The 21502-nt window shown below is 48.3% G+C and overlaps 1 protein-coding gene across 2 annotated transcripts in view; it reads right to left on the bottom strand.

The window, feature by feature from the left end:
• Window positions 1-21502, bottom strand: part of CAMTA1 (calmodulin binding transcription activator 1) — an 852027-nt gene that overhangs the window by 22940 nt on the left and 807585 nt on the right. The window contains exons 12-16 of one of the 2 annotated variants that reach the window (XM_047083614.1): window positions 6160-6311; window positions 3628-3824; window positions 3171-3249; window positions 2673-2988; window positions 1713-1897 (exon numbers count right to left, since the gene is read on the bottom strand). In XM_047083614.1, the coding sequence (XP_046939570.1) occupies window positions 1713-1897; window positions 2673-2988; window positions 3171-3249; window positions 3628-3824; window positions 6160-6311 (929 nt within the window). Of the gene's footprint in view, window positions 1-1712; window positions 2237-2672; window positions 2989-3170; window positions 3250-3627; window positions 3825-6159; window positions 6312-21502 lie in introns of those variants that run through there. The other variant, XM_047083617.1, reaches the window with a different exon arrangement.

Here is a 21502-nt window from a genome sequence, read left to right on the forward strand (position 1 = left end):
CAGCACTGTTCTAGATGCTCAACACGGTTGAGCTGCCAATTTTCACTGTCTGCTGATTTATTATTATGTTTACATTTATGTTTATAAATACTATCCTAGACTGCTTAGTACTGATACGCGGTATAGCCAAAGCCAGCAGCTGGTTGTGTAAATAAAGTTTTATTGGCACATAGCCACACTGACTCTTATTTATTTATTTAAAGTTTATTTATTTACTTTGAGGGGGTGGAGGAAAGGGGGCAGAACCAGAGGGAGAGAGCGAGAGAATCCCAAGCAGGCTCTGCACCGTCAGCACAGAGCCCAAGGCGGGCCTAGAACTCAGGAGCCGTGAGATCGTGACCTGAGCAGAAGAGTCGGACGCTCAACTGACTGAGCCACCCAGGTGCCCAACACTCTGATATTATCTAAGGCTGCCTTTGTGCTCTAAAAGCAGATTAAATAGTCACGACAGTCTAGAGGGTCCACGAAGCCTAGAATATTTACCATTTGGCCCCTTACGGGAAAACTCTGCCAACCCCTTACCTAAAAAATTCTTTGATTTCTCAGGCAGCCTCCCACGCCTGCAGGGGTCAGCAGGTTGGTGGTGGAACCCCCGGCCCACCCATGAGAACGGGAACACACGGGCTCTTCACTGTGCTCACAGCGGGACAGAGGGGAGCTGCTCAGCAGCCGGACGTCTCCCCAGGAACGCTGGCCAGGACGGGGGACCTCCAGGCCCCTCCCTCCTGTGGCATTTCAACAGGCCTGGTGCCCTATTGAATTTCTCGTGGGGGTTTTTCCCTGTGACATTTGTTTCGGGTTCTAGAGGAACTTGGAAAGAGAGGGAAGCCAAACTCCCACTCAGGCTGCTCATTTGGTCCTCCCCTAAAATACAGAAGCAATACTTTATTTAGGGGCATTAGCTTGCTTAATAGCTTAACCTCAAGTTTATTTCACTAAATATTCTCTTAATCTATTGCAAGCTTAATGCCCCAAGAGGATTCTGGAGGTGTTGGGTTTTTTTTTGTTTGTTTGTTTGTTTATTTTTGAGGGGGCGGTGGGCAGAGAGAGAGGGAAACAGAGGATCCGAAGCGGGCTCTGTGCTGATGGCAGAGAGCCCGACGTGGGGCTTGAACTCACGAACCGTGAGATCACGACAGGAGCCGAAGTCGGGCGCTTAACCGACTGAGCCGCCCAGGCGCCCCAGGGATCCTGGCGTTTCTAGGCTTATCACAAGGACGGCCAATTATCGGCTCTCGGGCTATTTTGCTGCACCTCACGCCACATATGCTTTTACCACAGCCAGATGACAACTGTGCTCATGTCACTTAGGTCATTTAAAAATCCTATCCACAGGCCTCCTGTTCTAGACGTTCCTGGGCTGTGACTCTATTAAACCGGTACTTAAATAGGAAACCAGTCTCCCCGGATGCAGAGGGAAGCGGAAGATGACCGGAGGGCCCCGGGTGAGCTCTGAGGAACCGGTGGGAGGAGGGGAGGGCTCTGCTGAGAGCCAGGTCCCTGGCGTTCAGGCCCCATTTACGACGTTGGATCCTCTGAATGAAAACGTGGCCCGAGCAGAGGAGACACCCCAACACTCTCACGAGTCAGAACACGCTTCCAAACGTCTGCTGGTGAGCAAATCACACGACCTGTGGGAACCGGCTGTAAAGACGTGGGGGGCGCTCTGACGGCCACCCCGGCCTCTGCGGGCTTACCTGGTCCGTGCTTACCTGGATGTCATCCATGGGCTGTGTGCACTCCTCGCTCTCTGCACTATCACGGTAGGGCCCCATGTCTGTATTCACCACCTCTCTGTTAGCCATCATCAGGACACTCATTGGTTCCCGTGGACGCACCTGTGAAGGTGCGGCATCCTTTCCTACACTGGTCCCCTTCGGATTTCCAGTCACCTGTACTGTAGACACACCAATGTAAAGATCTTTGGGACTCCACTTTACTACGGGCTGAGGTCCAGAGGCTTGGAGTCGTGCAGTCTCTGGAACGGGAGGGGAGGTTTCCCGGACGCGGTCCCTCACTCCTTCACTGGGGCTGATTGTCTCAGGGACACACTGCTTAGAACTAGGGCTCTGCTTCCTGATATTTGGCTGTTCCAGACTCAGTGCAGTGGAGAGCAGTTTCTGCTGCCTTGCCTGGAAGGACTCAGGGTTCAATTTATGCTTTTTGGGAGCTGGATAATCTTTGTGGCTCTCACTGCTGTAGTAATTAGAGGGTTCAGAACGAGGTCTTCTCAGCTCTGAAAAGTACAGTAGAAAGGACAGTCAGGACAGGCGATAAAGTTAGGAACCCTAAAGAATTAACACTTTCTCTATTGCCTGAGAGACACAAAGTGCAAAGCGGGAACTCAAGATGCGTCCCTAACATTTAAATATTCCCCAGCAGCATATACTGTATTCAGTCAGTCCTCCAAAATCTGTGTTTCTTTCTTAAATGGACACAGATTTTTTTTTCTACTTTCTGCATTTATTTCTGGGAGGGGTAGGGGGGAAGCAGTAGGCATTCTTACAGCTAAAAGAAAAATCGGAAACATAAAAAAAAAAAACAACCAAAAAACCCCAAAAACCAAACCCTTAAACGTATGTGAATATCCTGTGGACTTTTCTGAGGGTTGCTGCACGAAAGCAAATGGGAAATGTGCCAAGTTCCGAGATGTAATCATTTTGCATTTTTACCTGGATTGGTACTTGCAATGACGGTGACTCCTTTGGGTACTTCCGGTGAGTGGATGGCTTCACTGTGCCACTGGGTCATCCAGCTATCTGTATTGGGCTCTTCGCTCGGAGGACAGTGGATTCTGGGGTTCTGTCCAAGCTGAGCCTGCTCATCTCTCTGCAAGTGCTCCAGACACTCTGCTAATTTCACATGACCCCTCGACCTGGCGATCCCCAAAGGCAGCCTTCCTAGAGAGTCCGGAATGGAGATGGCCCGACGGTCCCACTTGTACAGCACGACAGCAGCCTCTAAGTGCCCGAGAGCACACGCCCACATCTAAAACAAGGAAAACAGCAAGCTTTCTCAGTACAAGTTAAAAAAACATCCTCCGCTTTTGCTATTCCCGCCAATGGACAAGTTGGTCCTTGCTGACGATCTCCGTGGGGCCATAAGACCTTACCACATCCCCATGCCAGTTTAGAAAAACGGCTCAGGGATTAAATGAACCCATGCCTTACCAGAGGAGTACAGGAGAAGTGGTCCACATTCAAGGGGTCAACTTCCAGCTCCAAATCGATGCTATCTGCGTGCTTTGTGCTGTAAGGGATGGCACCAGAAATTACCGCACAATTAATCAACGTCCAAGAAATACGAGAATGTTATCAAACCCACAAAGATGAAACCAAAGTGGGCATCCAACATCCCTGATGTGAAGAAGATAGAGTCCCTAATTTCACAGGGCGGTTCGGATTATGAGCCCTGAGGAAAGCAGAGAGTGCAACGTCTCGCTCGCCATTCCTTGGGCAGAAGTTCGTGTAAGATTCCCTTGGGAACTGTCCTCCGAGAAAGCCCTTTGCTCATAGGCTGTCAAGCTCACTGAATGGCCAGATTCCTCTCCACCAGTGGAATCGCCCAAGAGGAAGGTGCGAGCTGACGGGCAAGGGTGCCCACCAGCCGTCCGCACCCCGGCCTTACCGCCATTTGATGAGGGTCTGGATGAGGGTGGCGTAGCCCTGGGCAGCAGCCAGGTGCAAGAGGGTCATTCCCCGGAAAGTCTTTGAGTGGATCAAGTGCTTGGACTTGGCCCAGCAGGCGCGGCTCATCATCTTCTCACACACGACAACCACACGGCTCTCGAAGCAGCTGCCCAGCGTCCCGGGGCCAGAGGCACACTAGGAGGAGGAAGTGTGTGTTACCACCGCGGACCCAGGGCCCTCCGCCAAGTCAACCTTTTCATGTAGGAGAAACAAAATGCTTTACGATTAGCCGCTCAGAACAGGAAACACAGAACTGTGCACAAAGGGGCATCGCGAAACAGACTAGAATGCACGAGGTTCAGCTCGGCGGCACGCATCCATGCGTGTGGCACGGGGTGACCTTCCGTAATGCTGAGAACACTGGAGTCCACTACAGCTGACACGCGGATTATGAACATCACGCTGATCCGTTTCGGGGAAAGCATACACCGCTAAAGAAGTGCCACTAGCCTCCAGCGGAAGTACATGTTGTGGACTGTAGACTACTAGGAGAGAAAAGCAGGGTGGCTGTCCCAATTCTTGCATCTGGGGACACACCCAGACCTCTGCCTCCCTGCTCCTCCCAAAGGAGAATTAAGTCACTTAGATGGGGATCTTTTCTCCCCCCCCCCCCCGCAAAGAAGCACTTTAAAAAGTCTAGTGACGATCCCATCCTTTGGGGAAAGCTTTAGGGATCTTCAAATCTAAGTGATATTAATAACGATAGAGGCACACGGGGAAGAGAAATTCACTAATTTTAACTATGGCTTTCTTCTCTCGATTCAGTTGTAAGGCAAGAAACATAAAATCGAATGTAGTAACCTCAACAGTTATCTGAGTCTCTGTGACAGCAGTTCTATGTTTAACATCCTCCCCAAATAAAGGATACTTCTAGCCTGATTCTTATTTCTGGTATTATTTAAAAAGTCTTTTTTTCCAGCAATAAAGTCCACAAAATTCAATTACTATGGAAGTACTATTGTTCCTTCTTTCAAGTCTGGAAAAACACCTTGCTAAAATAAAAAGGTGGGTGACCGATACAATGTCATCCTCGCTAGAACTGTCAAAACATCTTAAAGGTGGGTGATCCCAACGTGCGGAAGGACGACCTTGACTTGAGAAGGACAGGCAAGAGCTGCTCCCGACGCATCAGACAGACACATTCATGAGCACGTGAAAGTTACGGGTTAGTGAGCAGGGAGGGAAATTTTTTTGCATTCACAAAAAGAGCTGCATTTTTATCACGAAAGGTGGACCCAGATATGTATCGAGGCCACCTTAAATTGACAGAAGAGTCTTCAATAGCAGTTAACATGGGATCAGGTTGTAGTAGGCCAGTTACCGAATGGTTGAGCTGTAAAATGACAGTATATTCCATTCCCTTGATGCAAACTCTGTCTGGTGACAGAAGGTTTTCGTGGGAATCCCTGATTTGAGCCATGAGATACAACAAACAACGATTACTTCTTTTCTAAAATGTAGGAGTCTAGGTGAAAAAGAAGCCTGTTGTGGCCTTAATAATATTTTACTGTGCACCAAGTCTTCCCTTGGACTTCTGAAGGCAGGTAAGAAATAAGAACATTCGGGGAAGAAGGGGTTGTTTAGTTTTGGGGTGTGGTCCATAAAATGCTTCGGTTTCAAAATATTAAAATTTGGTATTAAAACATTATTAACACTTGATATTTACAAGGAACATAAAACTCAAACGTTTCACTTAAAAATGTAATTGTTCACAGGAAATCATCATTAATCTTGAAGAAAGAGGGGAAAGTGCTCGGGGTTTGCAGGGAATAATAACTCAGTGGGAGAGAGAGAGAGGGGAATGCTATCCATCCTTTGAAAATTTGTCTCTAGGGTCTCCTGAAAAATAATTTCTGCCCAGGCCATTTCTCAAAATGAGACCTGTAAATAAAACTTATGTAAAGCCTTCAAGACTAATGGGACTCTAAAAAAATATTTAGTGACGTCCCTGCATTTGGCCAATTCTTCCTGGAATTTATGAGAAAGCAGATGTGAAACAGGATAGCAGGGCTAATGTTGTCCGACACCAAGTAATTCCAGAAACAGCTTCTCTGGGAGCTTCTGATATTGATCTTCTTGACTTTATAAAAGGCTTTATGAATGGCCGAGTTGGATCATGCTTTATATTTATATTTAAAATAGATATGGAATCCACAATACAAAATAGAGTCCAACTGAACTCTGAGTCGCCACTGGGCCTGTTTTCTAAGTGGATGTCCTTGAGCCACACCGCCAGGCAGCGGCACTGAATTCTGGGATCGGCAGCAATGATTTAATAAGGCTCAGGGAGGTCAACAACCGAGAAGCCCCACCGTTCAAGGCTTCTGTAATTACACAGATTTCAAAATTCAGGGGCACGGGATTATAAAGCACTCCCCGGGACTAATCCAGGAATGACACCAGCACCAGACAAGGCACTTGTGATCAATAAAGCACAGAGTGAAAGGTGATGGTCAGTGCACGCCCGTACCTGAGCCTGGCTTCCTCCGTTCCCGCTCCCGTTTCCCCCTCCGCTGCTGCCTCCTCCGCTCCCCTGTTTGTGCTGCTGGGACCCCGTCATCTCCGCCATCCTCCTCTCCATCTGCTCCAGACGTTCTAGGATGGACATCCTGAACTGGTTATCTAGGGCAGAACAGGTGATAGTGAGGTCGTGTTCCAGAAGAGCAGTTAACACGTGGCCTCGTCAAGCTGCAGGACCGGCATCCGAAACACCATCATCAGCCTAACCAAACCACACAGGTCCGTCCAGGCCAGATTTCTCCAACCTGGCAGTGAATCTCACACCTCACCCAAGACCTGTGGCATCTACGGTAGCCCAAAGCTCTCAGCTAAAGGAACAGAAAATCCCTTTTTTGTCAAAGTCCTGGTTTCCGGTTCCTGGCACCCCATCTCTTTGCCAAATTCCCCAACGGAAGCCTTGGAGAGATCTGATAGGGAGGCCCCTAGAACAAATAAATGAAATGAATACGATTTAAATCAGTGGAAGAGAGGGAGATGTGTGTGTATAAAAGATACATGTACGTAAAAATATATGCTTTTTAGAGTAGTATCTGTTTTACCCAAATTAAAAAAAAAAAAAAGATTTCATCTGTTGATCACTTGCTGGCTGAGACCCTTACACATGTCCTTTAACACGTGACAGTTTTCAGAGCCCAGCACAACTAGGTGCTTCACCCCTAAGAAAAACATCAGGCCGTCACCGTCGGAGCTAGGACTGTAACTCAGAGAGGCCTGTGATTCTGTACCACAGTACTGAGAGTCGAATCTCTCTCTCCCTCCCCATTCACGCATTTATACCCACCTGTGTGCACACACGCAGACACACGATTTGGGCTGCATGCAAACACGCGAGAAGGAGCTAAGACCATTATGAAAGTCATTAGCACCGAAATTTATTCAACAAATTTTAAATAATGCTGTGCCAGATAGTAGTAAACCGGTCAGAAAAAGGCCTCTTCCTGCTCTAGCAGGGGAAGCAAACAGGATAACGTGAAGAGGAACCATAGGGCGGGACTACAATTTATATGAGTCGGGAAAGGGGACACTTGAGTTTCACCAGAATAGAAGGAGCCAGGTCCGCAAGAATTGGAGTGAGTTACCAGCAAATGCAAAGGCCCCGAGGCAGGGCATTCAAGGAACCGAAGCCAGTGGCTGGACCACCACAGAGAGGAGAGCAGAAGGTGAAGTCAAAGAGGGGGGCCAGGACCAGACAGTATGTACTCAAGAACCCTGACAGAGGAAGTGTACAACTTTGAGCAAGACCTTAAGTGCCTCAGTTTCCTCACCTCTCAACTGGGGATGGTGACTGTACTTACCTGAAGGCTTGTCGTGAGGATGAAATGAATATTTGCCAATGCTCAGAACATGTAAGTTCCAGATACATGTGTTAGCCATCATCATCATCATCTTCGGGCAAATGAATTCTCTAGGAATTGACTGAGCATCTGTGACAACCTATTTGTCCCCCAAATTGTTAAAGGCATAACCGTTTTCCAAAATACAACCATCCGAATCGTGAAAAGGAAGAATCCAGAAGTGTTCGGTCAGCGTGCCTGGCCGTCCTCACTATACAACCCGACGCCAGTGAATGATGCTTACTGATCCTACAAGAAATAAAACAGCGGGCGGGCTAACACTTACAGAGTGCCAGCCTCCGTTTCCATCACTCTACAACTATTAACCCATTTACTCTCCACAGTAATCGTGAGGTCGGTACTGTTCTTACCCTCTTTTCACAGAGGGGAAAACTGAGGCGGCGGGGAGGGGGGTCTCCGGCTCAGGGGCCTGGAGCTTAACCGCTGTATGACGCGAGTATGAGACCTTGTGGGAAGAGAAGATACACAGGAGTCAGGTTCACCCCTGGGAAGAGAACATTTTCTTGCAGTAACAAGGCAGTAAATACGTGTTTCACAGGAAAATTTCCAGGACCGGGTGTCAACCTGGTTCCACTTTACTAAACCACAAAGCTAGAAGGGGAAGACCGCTTTTCAAAAAATCGTGACATTATTTTTTAATAAAGCTATTTCCAGGAACAACACTAAAGGAAAAATCCTTCCCCTTTAAAAGTGACAGACGTCTTTGTGCCAAGTGTGCACACACACACACACACACACGATCCACAAACACCCAGGCCCCTGCTGCTGAGCATCTCGGTGGCCCAGTCACCAACAGGCAGGGACCCCAAGTGGGCACGGCATGCGCTTGCACAGTCGTTGCCATCCTGTGACCCTAACGGAAGACACGAGATGCCTTCGGGGTGGGACTGAGTCCTAACAGCCTGCCCTCTCCGTTAGAAGAGGGACACTTTGCAGAATGAGGGACTCTCTTATTTGGAGCCCTTCCAAATGAAGGGGATGAGGCATCTTCCCCTTCAATTAGCTGGACTCCAAGGAGAACAGCGCATTTTCCTTGGGGAGCTCGCATCAACTCTCCCTGCACGTTCCCCGCCGTGCCGTCCATTCAACCACCTGCAGATCCTTCGGCGTCCCGCCGAAACGGGGGAAGCATCTACAGCCGCCTCCCGACAGTTTCTTCTGCAAGCCCACATAACTTGCACCTGTTAAAGGCGTGTTCAGAATCCACTTCACTTGTTTCGAGCACTTGTTTGGAGCATGGTGGCCAACAACAACGTGCCATGTCACGCAGAGGGGCAGAAGGGCACAGGGAGCAGCGCCCAGCTGTGGGCCGCCCTGGCGGGGTGCTCGCCCGGCCACCTGGCCCCATGGAGGCGGCTCTGTTGTGGTGGCCGCAGTGAGGTCAGCCTCTCATGCCTGCCCGTCTCCTGCCCAGCACGGAGCCTGCAGAGACAGACCCTCCCTGAGGTCACGGAACACAGACCATGGCGTCTCCAGATCAAAACACTAATAGTCACCGTGACTCTGTGACCGCCACCAAGGTTCCCGTGTGCTTTTGTCCTGGGCTGCGTTCAGCGCCATCCCCGTGCAGTTAGCTTGTTCACGTTATTAAGCTGCTCCAAGAAGCACTTGGTGAAGATACTCAGAAGCAATTATTTGCCTCTTAACAAAATTATATCATACATAATGGCATCTCTGAGCCTCTCAACTCCAAAGGGGGAAGGTAGTGATAATTAATAATAAGAAACAGCCTCGAATGGAAATGACTGATTGAGCCGGCAGCCCGCAGAGCACAGACGTGATTGTACTGTGTTGACCGAGACTCAGAAGAGACCTTCTGATCACACTTCCTTTCCTCTGAGCAGGGCCAGCGCCCAGCTCCATCCACAGAGCTTACCCGGTGGATGAAGTGATGGCCTTCGCGGGTCCATTACTGGCAAGTCAAAAGCAACGACTTTGTGCTTGCTTTGGTGTCACAGTTTTGGGGTGGTGTGGAAACCGTATTGTAAGATACTTGGCAAATGCAGAGCTATACGTATGGCCTGGAGTGTATATTATGATTGATCACAGCAGAAGGGGAATAGAATTCCTTAGAGGCCAAACAAAAAAAAAAGTTCTGATTATGTTAGAGTAAAAAAGTAGATTTGGGATTCACTTACACGCACGAACATTTACTGAGCACCTACCACGTACCAAGCACTGGGGGTGACGTGAACATTAGTGAACACATCCCTGCCCTCGTTTGTTGGCTAACGAGTAATTTCCGCAATCTGAATAGACTGGATTTTTAAACGAATGTGTGGGAGGGAGGGGTGAGAAGAGAGAAAACAAAAAATGTGTAGCTCTAGCGGGCTGATGAAGCCGGCCTCAGCTCTCTCCCATGAAGTTTCGAACAAAGCCAGCAGTGACTCAGCTTTGAGGGATTCCAAGCCCCTCGTCCTTGGGACAGTTTGAGCGAAGCGACCCCACTAGTCCTCTGTGAGCCCAAGGCTGCGGGGACAGCACGCCAAGAGCACCTGTTTCCCGAGCACCGTGGACTCTGGGGGTCCCGGTGAGGAAAGCCGGCTGTTCCGCGAGCTCCCGCCTGGTCGGCCCCCCGGCTGAGTTCTTGTCTAGAAGTGTCAGGGCTCTGTCTGCCTCGCCCAAAGAACAAGCTGCTGCTTACACAGAAGGCTCTCCCACTCTTCCCCCTACCCCTTGGAGACGTGTGGACAAGTCACGTTACAACCCGTGGCTCTGAAGACTGGGGCAAGGCGAGGTCCGCACAGCAGCTCCCTCCTCCCCGGGGGGAGAAGCTCCGGGTGGCGCGGGCGTCCCCTCCGTGGGGGAGGGCGTGTGCGCTGCCCACGGTGCTCGTCCCTCGCTGCGGATGCCGCCCCACAGGAGGCTTCCGCCCATCCAGCGGTTCCCACACCCGAGGTGCCATCAGAATCCCCAGGAGGGCTTCTTCAAACAGAAGGGTGGGCCCTGTTCCCAGAGTCTGTTTTACTTCGAAGGCCGGGCTGTGCGTCTAGCATGTTCCCAGGTGACGCTGAGGCTTCTGGTCCAGGGCCACCCTCGGGAGCCGCCGCTCTGAGCCCCCACCTCCTTCCTCGAGAACGAGCCCTCCGTGCACCCGCGTGCCCGGCCACACGAGACATTAGCTCCTGCGAACGACGCCAGGCCTGGCCACACGAGCTGTGTCGGCAACCCCGGGCCGCACGCTCCCTTCTCACGCGCACAGCCGAGTCCGACCCGGCTGAACTTGAAAACTATTCAAAATCTGCCCACCTGCGCCGCTCTCTGCAACGAATCAGACACCACTTTGTCGCGCCTGTCGAATCTTACCTCCTCGCTGCTTTCTTCTTCTCCCGGCTGACAAGCTGGGGTGTCTTCCCACGGGTCTGCCTCTGCGCCCTGCGGGTCTCTAAAGCGGCCTGTTTACCTGCACGGTTTCGGGGAACGAGGACTCTGCGGCGCCACGCGGGTCCTTCCCACGACATTCAAGACACACGCACACGCATGCCTGCACTCCAGACAGGAAGTAAAGAGTTCCGATGGCTGTGCAGCGACAGTCTGGCTCGTGATTCATTCAGCCTCTTCACGAGCCCGTCCCGCACCCCTTTTAGCAGAAGCGGCATTTTTAGACCGGGCAGCTGTGACAGGCTGCAAGGAACACGGGACAGAGCCGAGAGCTGCAGGGTTAGTCCTGTGGCCGCGTGACTTTCAAATAATGACCACTCTGCACCTCAATTTTCTCTCGTGGAAAGAGGAGATATCACCATCCCTTTGTTCCTCGTGGGGATGGGATAAACTACTATAGGACATTTTTTAAAGTGGTAAGGCTTTCTTTACCCAGTTATACCAACGGGACCCCCCCTTTTTTTTAAAGGCATCTTAAAGATTAAAAAAAATTTTTTTTTTAACGTTTATTTATTTTTGAGACAGAGAGAGACAGAGCATGAACGGGGGAGGGGCAGAGAGAGAGGGAGACACAGAATCGGAAGCAGGCTCCAGGCTCGGAGCAGTCAGCACAGAGCCTGACGCGGGGCTCGAACTCACATACCGCGAGATCGTGACCTGAGCCGAAGTCGGACGCTTAACCGACTGAGCCGCCCAGGCGCCCCAAGATTTTTAAGTAACCTCCACACCCAACGTGGGACTTGAAATCACACCCCCAAGATCAAGAGTTGCCTGCTCCACTGGCCAAGCCTGCCGGGAGCCCCTAAAAAATGCATTTTTGAAAATTTTGGCTACTTTCAGATTCACAGACGAGTTGCAGTCGTAGGCCTCCCATAAACCCTTTGTCTGGTTTCCCTTAACACCGACATCTCACGGATCCACAGCGCACCCGTCAAAACTCAGACGCTCGCTGGTACGTCACGACTAACTCAGCTACAGACTCGAAACAGACTCGCCGCGACAGTTAACGTCCCTTTTCAGCTCTGGGATCCAGCTGCAGGCGCCACGCCACCTCTGGCTGTTCCACGCCCTTCCTCTCCTCGGGTGTGGCGATCTTCTCCACGGCCCTTATTTTCACAGCGTCCGTGGTTTTGAGGAACACCGGACACGTGCTTTGTAGGTGTCCCTCTTTTCAGGTAGTCTGATGTGTTTTCTACTGATCGGACGGGAGTCATGAGTTTTCAGGAAGAATATCACAGAGGCAAGGGCTCATCATATGACACGGGTAGTGTCTGACGTCCTGCTGATGCGGACCCTGATCTTTGGGGAAGGTAGGGTCTGCCAGGTTTGCTCTGATAAAGTCACAATTCTTCTGTTTCCATACTCTCTCGTTTGGAAGTACGTCAGTGAGTCCAGCCCACACTCAAGGAAAAGGGAATAAAGCTCTACCTTGTGGATGTGGGCGTATCCACATACATTATTTGGAGTGCTCCTATAAGGAAGATCTGTCTTTCTGAGTTTGTTTGTATCCATATAAGCCATTTATTTATATCCACAAACACTTTACACTTTGGTCACAATCCAATACTAGGTTAGCTTATTGCTCAAACTGTCCCGGCTTTGGCCGCTGGGAGATCTTTCAGGCTGGCTTCTGTGTCCCTCTGACACACCCCCAGCCTCTTCCCTTCTTTCTCGAGCACTTCCTTACTTTCTGGCATTATGAGATGCCCGGACTCCTCTTTTATTGTCCCTGTCCCAGCCCTAGAATCAGCAATCTCTCTAAGGAGCCCTGGTTTCTTTTATTGGAGGATGGCATTTAGAGGCCAAGGTCTGGCTGCTGGGTGTGCTCGCTGCTCCTGGGGCGTCTCACCGCTGCTAGGCCCTCCCAGCGGAAAGAGCAAGGAAACACACGTAAGTACAACCCACGTATGCATACACATCTACAATTGTTCTGAATCTATCTATCATACGCTGGAATAAAATAAATGTGAGTCCATACGGACATCCCTACCTCTAACGGAGCACTGCGGTGCCCATTCTAGCCTTCTGGGGGGTACTTTAAACGTAGGTAAGATAACTAGGGGTTACTTAGATATAATAAACCCGTGTATTAAATACTGAAATCTTTACGGATGTATTAAACTACAAAAAAGAAACCTGTAGGCCTGATTTCTGCAACTCAAAAATACAGGTTCAGAACCTATCACAGTAGTTTATTCAATGACTGCTGTTATACTGCAGTTCTTAGAGCTTCCCAACAATATTACAAAACATACAGAAAAAATACTCATAATCCCAGAACAGCTCTGAGTATTACAAAGGTCAAGATGAAGGAACATTTCCAGCCAGTCACTGGCCCGAGGGTCACTGAATGGTTTGCTGAGGCTTCATATCCCCTTTTCCTATGCTGGGTTCACCGTGTCCCAGCCTCCCCTTAGGGGCAGTTAAGCAATGTGTCACACGGCACAGCAGCAGTCACGGGTCATCTTTTCATCTTTCTTTGACAGGGATTCCCAATCCTCAAAGGGACCCGTTTTAAAATGTCCCAAATTAATATTTCCCTAAGAATGAAACGTTCCGAAACAATACCGAAATTTTAAAGACAGAGAAACTTTGATGAAGTCAGACTTCCCACAGTGTGTTCTAAGTTTAGAAAGTTTGGCACTTGCTTCTGTAAAAGTGGAGGATCCCAAGTATTTGAGGATCTGATGTAAGAAAGTGTCTACTTCAGGAAAGCAGCTACTGGCCAGACTTCCCAGGCTCTTAGCACTCAGCTGTACCTACTGTTTCCTCTAGATGACCTCTCTGTAAGTCTTGGAAGCTAACAAATTTTCTGGGCCGCATTGAGCAATACGCCCTAGGGCAAGTTTCTGACATGATGTCGATAATCTAGTTTTAAAAACTTAAATCCCGCCCCTTCGGCCTACAGAATAAGATTGGAGATCTTTGGTATGGCAAAGAATACTCTTTACCGACTGTCTCGGGTTACTTTTGAGGGACTCTCTCATCACTCACTCTTCTTCAGTCCACCGTGAGTTTGATGTACCTTTGGACCTTTGGGCATGCCGACTTCTTCCCGTGTCCACCTGGTGAGTTGTCTGTTCTTCAGAGTGTGGCTTACACATCACTTCAGTATTATTACTGAATATCCACAGTGGGCCGTTGCACATGTATTGTTTCTAGTCCTCAAAAAAAAAAAAATGAAAGAAATCTTTTCCTCTTCATTCTACAGACGAAGAAGCTGAAGCTCGGCCATGTGTTGCTTGCCCAAGGTCATGTTGCTTGTAAGTATCAGGGCAGGGATTTGAACATAGGCAGGACTCCAGATCCATGCTCTTTCCACTGTGCCCGGTGAACCTTCCTCTCTTGCCCTGGGTCCTAATGGTACTTAGCAAACGAATGCCGAGTTGTTTTCCTGTATGGGCCATTTCTACCAGAGGGAGCTTTCTGAAAGCAGGGAGCTTGCTTGGGTCCCTGGCACCAGATATAGAGTGGGTGCTCCGTCAGTGGAAAAGAACTGTTATTTTCTAACGCAAGCTTCTTCTGGAAGCTGACTTACTGACGACGTCATCCAAACTCTGGGGCAAGGGCTCTGAGCCACCTGTGTCAGCCCCAGCGGACTCCAGGTGGCTGTGGACCCATCAGTAGTCTACCACTTGGTCCGGTGGACAGACTGGTCAGAATGGTCACAACCCAACGGAACCGACTTGAAGGCACGCGAGAAAGTTCTAGGAGTCTCCTTGGCTGGCTGCCGCTCCCTTTCGGCGCAGGTGAGGAAGTGACGTCACTGCAGCGTGTTGGTGCGAGACTCTGGCAGAAGAGCTGAGACACAGCTGACTTCTTTACAGACACAAACTGGGATTTCATAGCAACGTCACTCGTTATCCACTGAGCTTCACGTTAAAAATACAGACCCTCCCCCCCCTTCTTTCATATGTGCCTACCTTCCCCTGGCCAAATGGGATCTCGGGGACACAAAGGGCTGGGCGTGCATCTTGTGGAAGGAGTGCCTGTAGTTTGTTACAAAAGCGCTTCCCAAGTTTGTCAGGTTGGGTTGTTGTATAAACAGGACATTTTTAGCGTCTTAAAAAAAAAAAAAAAACACTTTCTAGAACAGCCTCGTGAGGTATGCGTGGACCCGAACACCTGAAAATCAGCTAACAAATAATACCTGCAAACGCGAGAACCTGTTGCCACAACTGCTCGATCGGAGTCACCCAGGGCCTTGTTGTCAGAGTACAAGAGAAAGTTTTGCCTTGGCAGGTAAATGAATGAAGGAGCAATCATCAAATACCACCTGCTATTTTAAAACGCGTTATTTGTAGCTCAAGTGCACATGTGCCCTCCTGTTGCTATTTGGATTGGGAACGAGAGACTGTCTCTCATTCCATTTGCAGCTCTTGGCCACGCTGGCAGGAGAAGCTCATGAAGCAAAAGGAGGTATGACTTGAACTATTTCTGTAGGGACTGCTGCTTAGGAAGTCTCCTAAATTTTTCAGGAAGCTCGGAAAGGCAGGGAAAATGAAGTCACTTAATTCCTTCCCAGAATAAATGGGGCCACCAGAGCACATTAAGCTGTCCTCTCCAGCAAGCCATTTAAGATGTCCAAGTGCAGAGGGAAGGGTAAGGGCCGGACAGAGATAAGGCACAGGCTGTACCACTCTGATTTTCCAAAGCAATGGCTAAATTTAGCCTTAGGGGAAAAAAAACACCACCCTGCGTACTCCACTTTTTAAAAACTCCCCAACTCTATATGCCAAGACAAAGGGAAATTAGCAATTCTTCTTAGACTTTCTTCATTTGCACTGACTTTGGATTCGTCGTTCCTCTCCACGGTCTGTGTTTCACGCTATTCAGTCGTGGAAGCACCAAAGAAAATGGTTTAGGATGCTGCTAAAACAACAGCGATTAGGAAACGGAATGTTACAAGGGGGGCATAGCAAACCCATCATGATTTCTCCCTTGAACTCTTTCGATGCCAGAGCTTGAGGCGCAGGAGGGCAGAGATGTCAAACCTATTCTCCAAGGACGCTAAGGCTGAGCGGAATCCCCTAGGAGCTCAGCTATATCACAACACGCGGGAAGCACGCAAGAGCACCCCAAATCATGCAGGAGCCGACTGTGTGGTCAGTAAAGCAGCAAATCTAGCTAGAGTCCGAGCCGACTGTGTGGTCAGTAAAGCAGCAAATCTAGCTAGAGTCCGACGTAGTAAAATTGTAGCTGATCGGTGCCAGAGCAAAGGAAATCAGGACCTCTGACACAGATTCTATACCTACCTTCACAGCCTCCGAAAGAGAAGAACATTTTAGGCTTGCGGACTTCAAAAAGCCACAAATTTGGAGGACACCGCCTCAACAGTTTCAGCACACAGTGGAAAGAAGAAATCTCGCAAGCACAGACGGAGATGTTCTAAAGCAGTAAGAGGAGAGTGGATGGAGACCTGGGGAGCATATCACCACTAAGACTAAGGAGGTTTTTAAAGAAAAAGTGCCGTAATGAGACTCGGGGACAAGCGACAATGTCCCTCACCTGGACGTGAAAAAGGTGCGACAGTGGAATGGCATTTAAGTGCATACGGGAAAATGGGAAATGACAACCCTAACACCTAAGGGCTGACAGCGCAGAAAATGCACAGGAAGCGTCAGGAGGCAAGATTACTTTAATTAGCCACCAGCAGGTTGATCTGTGGTGCTCGGCTTTAGCGACAAAAACTCCCCAACACCTAAAATCCTTTGGGAAGAGCTACGGAACAGCAGAGTCGTTTGCAAAGGTCTACTCGCCAAGGCTCCACTATGGCACTGGTCTGCTACGGTTCTGCAGAGGTAACAGCGAACAAGAAAACTCAAGACGTTGTGGCGGCCGCCGGGGACACAAAAACCAGTAAGGTGTGAGCCTCTACCTCCAGAAGCTCAGTCGGATAGAAAAGGAGAAATCGTGTGAGCTCTATGAAGCTACACTCGTTCTGTTCACTGCGATACTCCCGAGGCCTAGCGGGATGGCCGGCACACAGGAGGTTCTCAACGTGGATTTACCGAATAAGTGACTTAATTTCATCTGTTAGAAATATGGAAAGTGAGTTTTAAGAAGGACAAGGCGAAGGGCAGCATGCAAAACAAAATATGTTTCCATTAGTCATTTCTATGATGCACTTTTCTCCAGCCAAGTTATTGAAAGTGCTCCTTTCCCTTCTCACGGGGCTACCTTTTACCTAATCAATCCCATCAAATGTATCAGGGACCAGGCAATCGAAAACAGGCAAAATATCTAATTGAGACCGGTATACAGCAGTAACTCTTACATTTGGCGGTTTTCACCTCAGAAGTAGCATCCCAGAACGAGGTCAGGTGGAGACACTGTTGGCGGCGGGGGTGGGATGCAGGGCGGGGGAGGGGGGGAGAAGGGAGAAAGGAGGGGAATTGAAAACTCCATAAAAAAGAAAACTTTGGGGGGCACACCTGGCTGGCTCAGTTGGTAGAGCATGTAACTCTTGATCTTGGGATCATGAGTTCGAGCCCCACACTGGGGGTGTAGAGATGACTTAAAAAAAATTAAAATCCTAAAAAAAAAAAAAAAAGAAAAAGAAAAGAAAAATTTTGCTAGTAAGATGTGCTACCTGGTACCTAGAGAAAAGAAGAAACAATCCTGGCTGTTTCTAGCTAATACTACTAATCATAATAGATGTTATTTGCCCTGAGTTCCTGGTGGTTTTCAATATCTGAAAAGCCATGAATTTGGGATTCTAGCTGGAAGAGTCCTTCTCTGTTTCCAACTCCTCCATACATTATTTAGACGTCTGCTGCTGGCGATGCTTTGCGCTCAGAACTGCAGGAATGCCATCTGCACAGACGTTCCCAACTGTCTTGCCTACTCGTGAGAGTTCAAGCCCAAGATGTTCCAAACATACGTATTTTTTTTGTAAACACTGGATTCCCCATAGAGACTTCAGTTCTAGAAGTTGAAAGTTTATTAACTCCGATAACACTTTTTCATAATGCCGTGAGATTTTGTAAAAATCTGGAACAAATACAGGTGAAGACATCCTTTCCAGATTACTAGACGGAAATGTATATATTTTAAAGGAAGTGTATTTATTTTATGCATATGTTTTAAGTATGTATGTATTTTAAAATTTAAAGGAAATGTATATATTTTAAAGGAAATAGCTGTATTACTTTAAAATCCTGGACACATTACAAAGTAGGTCTTGATAGACAAAATGATTTAAGAATACTGTTTTGCAATTTATCATAGGCCTGACAATAGAGAATAAAACATTTAAAAAAATTCAAGTTACAATATTTCAAACATCTTATTCAGAAATAAAAGTATTTCTCTGAGGGAGGAAACCTAAGGGTTGGAAAAATTTTAACCAGTAAGCTCCTCTTTGGAAGCGTCACGATCCCTGCAGGGTCGTCTGGCTACACGTCACACGAGGATGTGCCACCGTCTGCTCTCCCGTGTCTGTATTATGTCACTCACTCGTGACGTTTTGAGTTTGGGAGGTGGTGACCTGTGCGCTACACCTCCTGTTAACACTCTACCCCTGGACCAGAGGAACCTTCAAATTTCTGCAAATTCCCAATCAGTGAGGCCTAAATGAATGTATTATTGAGGCCAGTATCCAAACACCCCTTGGATTAGGTGGGAAGGCTAACGAGGTATGGTGCTTTCCACGAAATGGGGATGCAACATGATTTCACAGAGCTGAGGGGGTTGCCTTGCCCGACTGTCCTCACGGAAGCCCCAAAGCAGGCTTCTTCAATCACCCCACTCGGAGCATAGTTGGTCGAAAGATTCAGGGAGCAGTTAAATAATGGAAGAGAGGTTAATAACCAACCCGAAGGACAGCAGGTGCTAAACGTGGGGAGCATCCCTCACAAACCCCTAACACATCCCTACAATCTCCTGGTCTCCCCTCTTCCTTATTTTCCCCATCTCCCTTCCGTCTCAGTCCATCCTCCTCAACGTCTTTATTTCCTCCCCTGTTCTCCCCTAACTGCTATCAATCCTGGATCCGGGTATGCCTGTTTGAGGTGGCTGACAAAAATACTTACGATTAAGAACAGATTAAGACCAAGGTTCACAAAAAGTAAAACTCACACAAAGCTATTGTACAGAAAACACATATGAGATTCTCCAAAATGCTTAATTGTGAGCCCCAAATTTGGCTGAATGCGGCAAATGAAACAAGACAGGAGGCAGTTTCGAGATCCCCGTCAGTCGTTTTGGATAGCAGGTCATGGGACAGACTTCAACATCCTTGTAATAAAGTCAACTGGGTTTGACAGGATTGTTTATTGCCATTTAGTATTAACAGACACCGAAACACTATTTCACAGAAGCACTTCTGCAAAGATCCAATGTGGTCTGACTGCACAGCTCTCTGATGATTTAAGTCAAGGGGAAATTCCATCAACTATTCCGTGCATGTCTCTTACTTACTGCTCACTCTTCCCTGAACAGTATTTTATGATCCCGATTTTTACATCTAAAAGTAGGTGAGTTGATGGTTTTCAATTTCCTGAAGGAAAAGCTTTCTGCATTTATTTGCTTTTTAGTAGTTTATCATTAAGGAGCTCTAAACGGATTTCTCTTCTACAGGTCAGTGGCTCTTAACTTAAAAAACAAAACAAAACAAAAAACCTTTTTACTCTAATGAAATAATACGTCGTCTCGTTTGGGAATAATCCGGAGTGTAACGATAAGGCTGTGCTCTGCAAAAGTAATTTCTTTCCACAATTCCCGTTGGAAAGGGAGTAGCTGCCAGTGTTTAAACCTACTCGACAATAAGCCTAATAATCGACTAGTCAGCCGCCTGCTTACCAGTCGACACCCTCGGCGTCCCTGAGCCACCTCTGAGTGCCCACCGTGCCTGCTGAGTAACGTCCCTAGGCTGACATGAAATGTACAGAAGCTGGACCTCCCTTGTTAGAAAAGAACCCGAAACAATGGTTCCTACCCTTCTTGTTCACGGGCTCTCAGTGATGAAAGCTACAAACCCTTTCCTAGAAAAGTACACATGCACAAAAGTGTACATTCAGTATCAGGGGACTCCCAGACCCACGGGGCGGGGGCGTGGGTTCCAGGCTCAGGACGGTGCTGGGGAGATGGTCCACTGAAGCGTTTCCCAAACTGCGTGCTGTGGAACGTTTTCCACGAGAGGTCACTCAGGAGACCACAGCGACAAAATGCCGTGTCGGGATGTTTTGGGATTCCTAGGTTCAACACAACTAAATACATGTGCATTTCGTTAATGTAGGACTTTTTCTGAACCCTAACATGCTTACAGGAGCTAGAAATTGCTGGCGGAGAGCCAGTAGGCATGCTTCCTAAACGTATCTGAACCTTCCGGCATGGGGCGAGGAGAGCTTGTTATAAGCATTTCCTGTAACTCATGTTCCCACAGAAGAGGTTAGGGACTGACACTAGTCCTAAAGAGCACCCCGATACAGTCGGTCCCTGGTGAGGAAGTCCCTGGACCACACTCTTCATCTTCCTTCTTCACTCACCAGGCAGGGCACAGGCGCCACGCCAACCGGCCACGGACCTGGATAAAGTTATGTGGGTCAAGGGTGAGCGTCATCCAGGAACTGGTCTGATGGTTCCTCTGACGGTTCGTTCTGTCACACACAACCACCTCCCCAACCCACACCGTCCGTCCCTCCCGCTGTTCCAGCCTTCAAGATACCTCAGAAGGGCTTCTCTCAACTCTCTCTTCTCTTTGTGCCATTTGAGAGTAAAAATAAGATTTCAATTACAATTGATAATAAGAATAACGTTAGGGTTATGTTATCAAGAAACTTACATTTCTTTCTTCCAAAAAGTTGGAGACCTAGTCTTTGTAATTTCAGAGGACCACTCTGAGTCCTACCCTATGAATTAAGAATCTTCATTGGGGCGCCTGGGTGGCTGAGTCAGCTGGGCGGCCGACTTCGGCTCAGGTCATGATCTCGCAGTCTGTGGGTTCGAGCCCTGCATCGGGCTCTGTGCTGGCAGCTCGGAGCCTGGAGCCTGCTTCGGATTCTGTGTCTCCCTCCCTCTCACTCCTTCCCTGCTTGCTCTCTGTCTCTTTCTCAAATAATAAATATTTTTAAAAAATTAAGAATCTTCACCAAAGGGGAGCCTGGGTGGCTCAGTCGGTTAAGCATCGATTCTTGATTTCGGCTCAGGTCATGATCTCACGGTTTGTGAGTTCAAGCCCTATGTCAGGCTCTGTGCTGACAGAGTGGAGCCTGCTTGGGATTCCCTCTCTCCCTCTCTCTCTGCCCCCTCCCTGTTCACACGCTCTCTCAAAACACGTACATAAACTTGAAAAATTAAGAAAAAAAACTTCGCAAAAAAGTTCTATTTACTGAAGTTATTTTACATGTATATTTGAGTGACATCATTTAATATGAAAATATCAAGTTCACTCATCTATTTTGGAACATGTAAGTGTAGGCTATATATTATGTAGATTATACAGTTCAGTGTTTTACAGTATATAATGTGATACATACATGCATGTGTATTATTTTAATATTTTTCTCCTATAAATGCTGAGTATCTATCATGGGTTCAAAAGGTTTCCCTTCTCAG

This window comes from Lynx rufus, unplaced genomic scaffold (genome assembly GCF_022079265.1).
Source record: "Lynx rufus isolate CCGP_SWC_20201006 ecotype Redwood Valley unplaced genomic scaffold, mLynRuf1.p SCAF_2, whole genome shotgun sequence".
Lineage (NCBI taxonomy): Eukaryota > Metazoa > Chordata > Mammalia > Carnivora > Felidae > Lynx > Lynx rufus.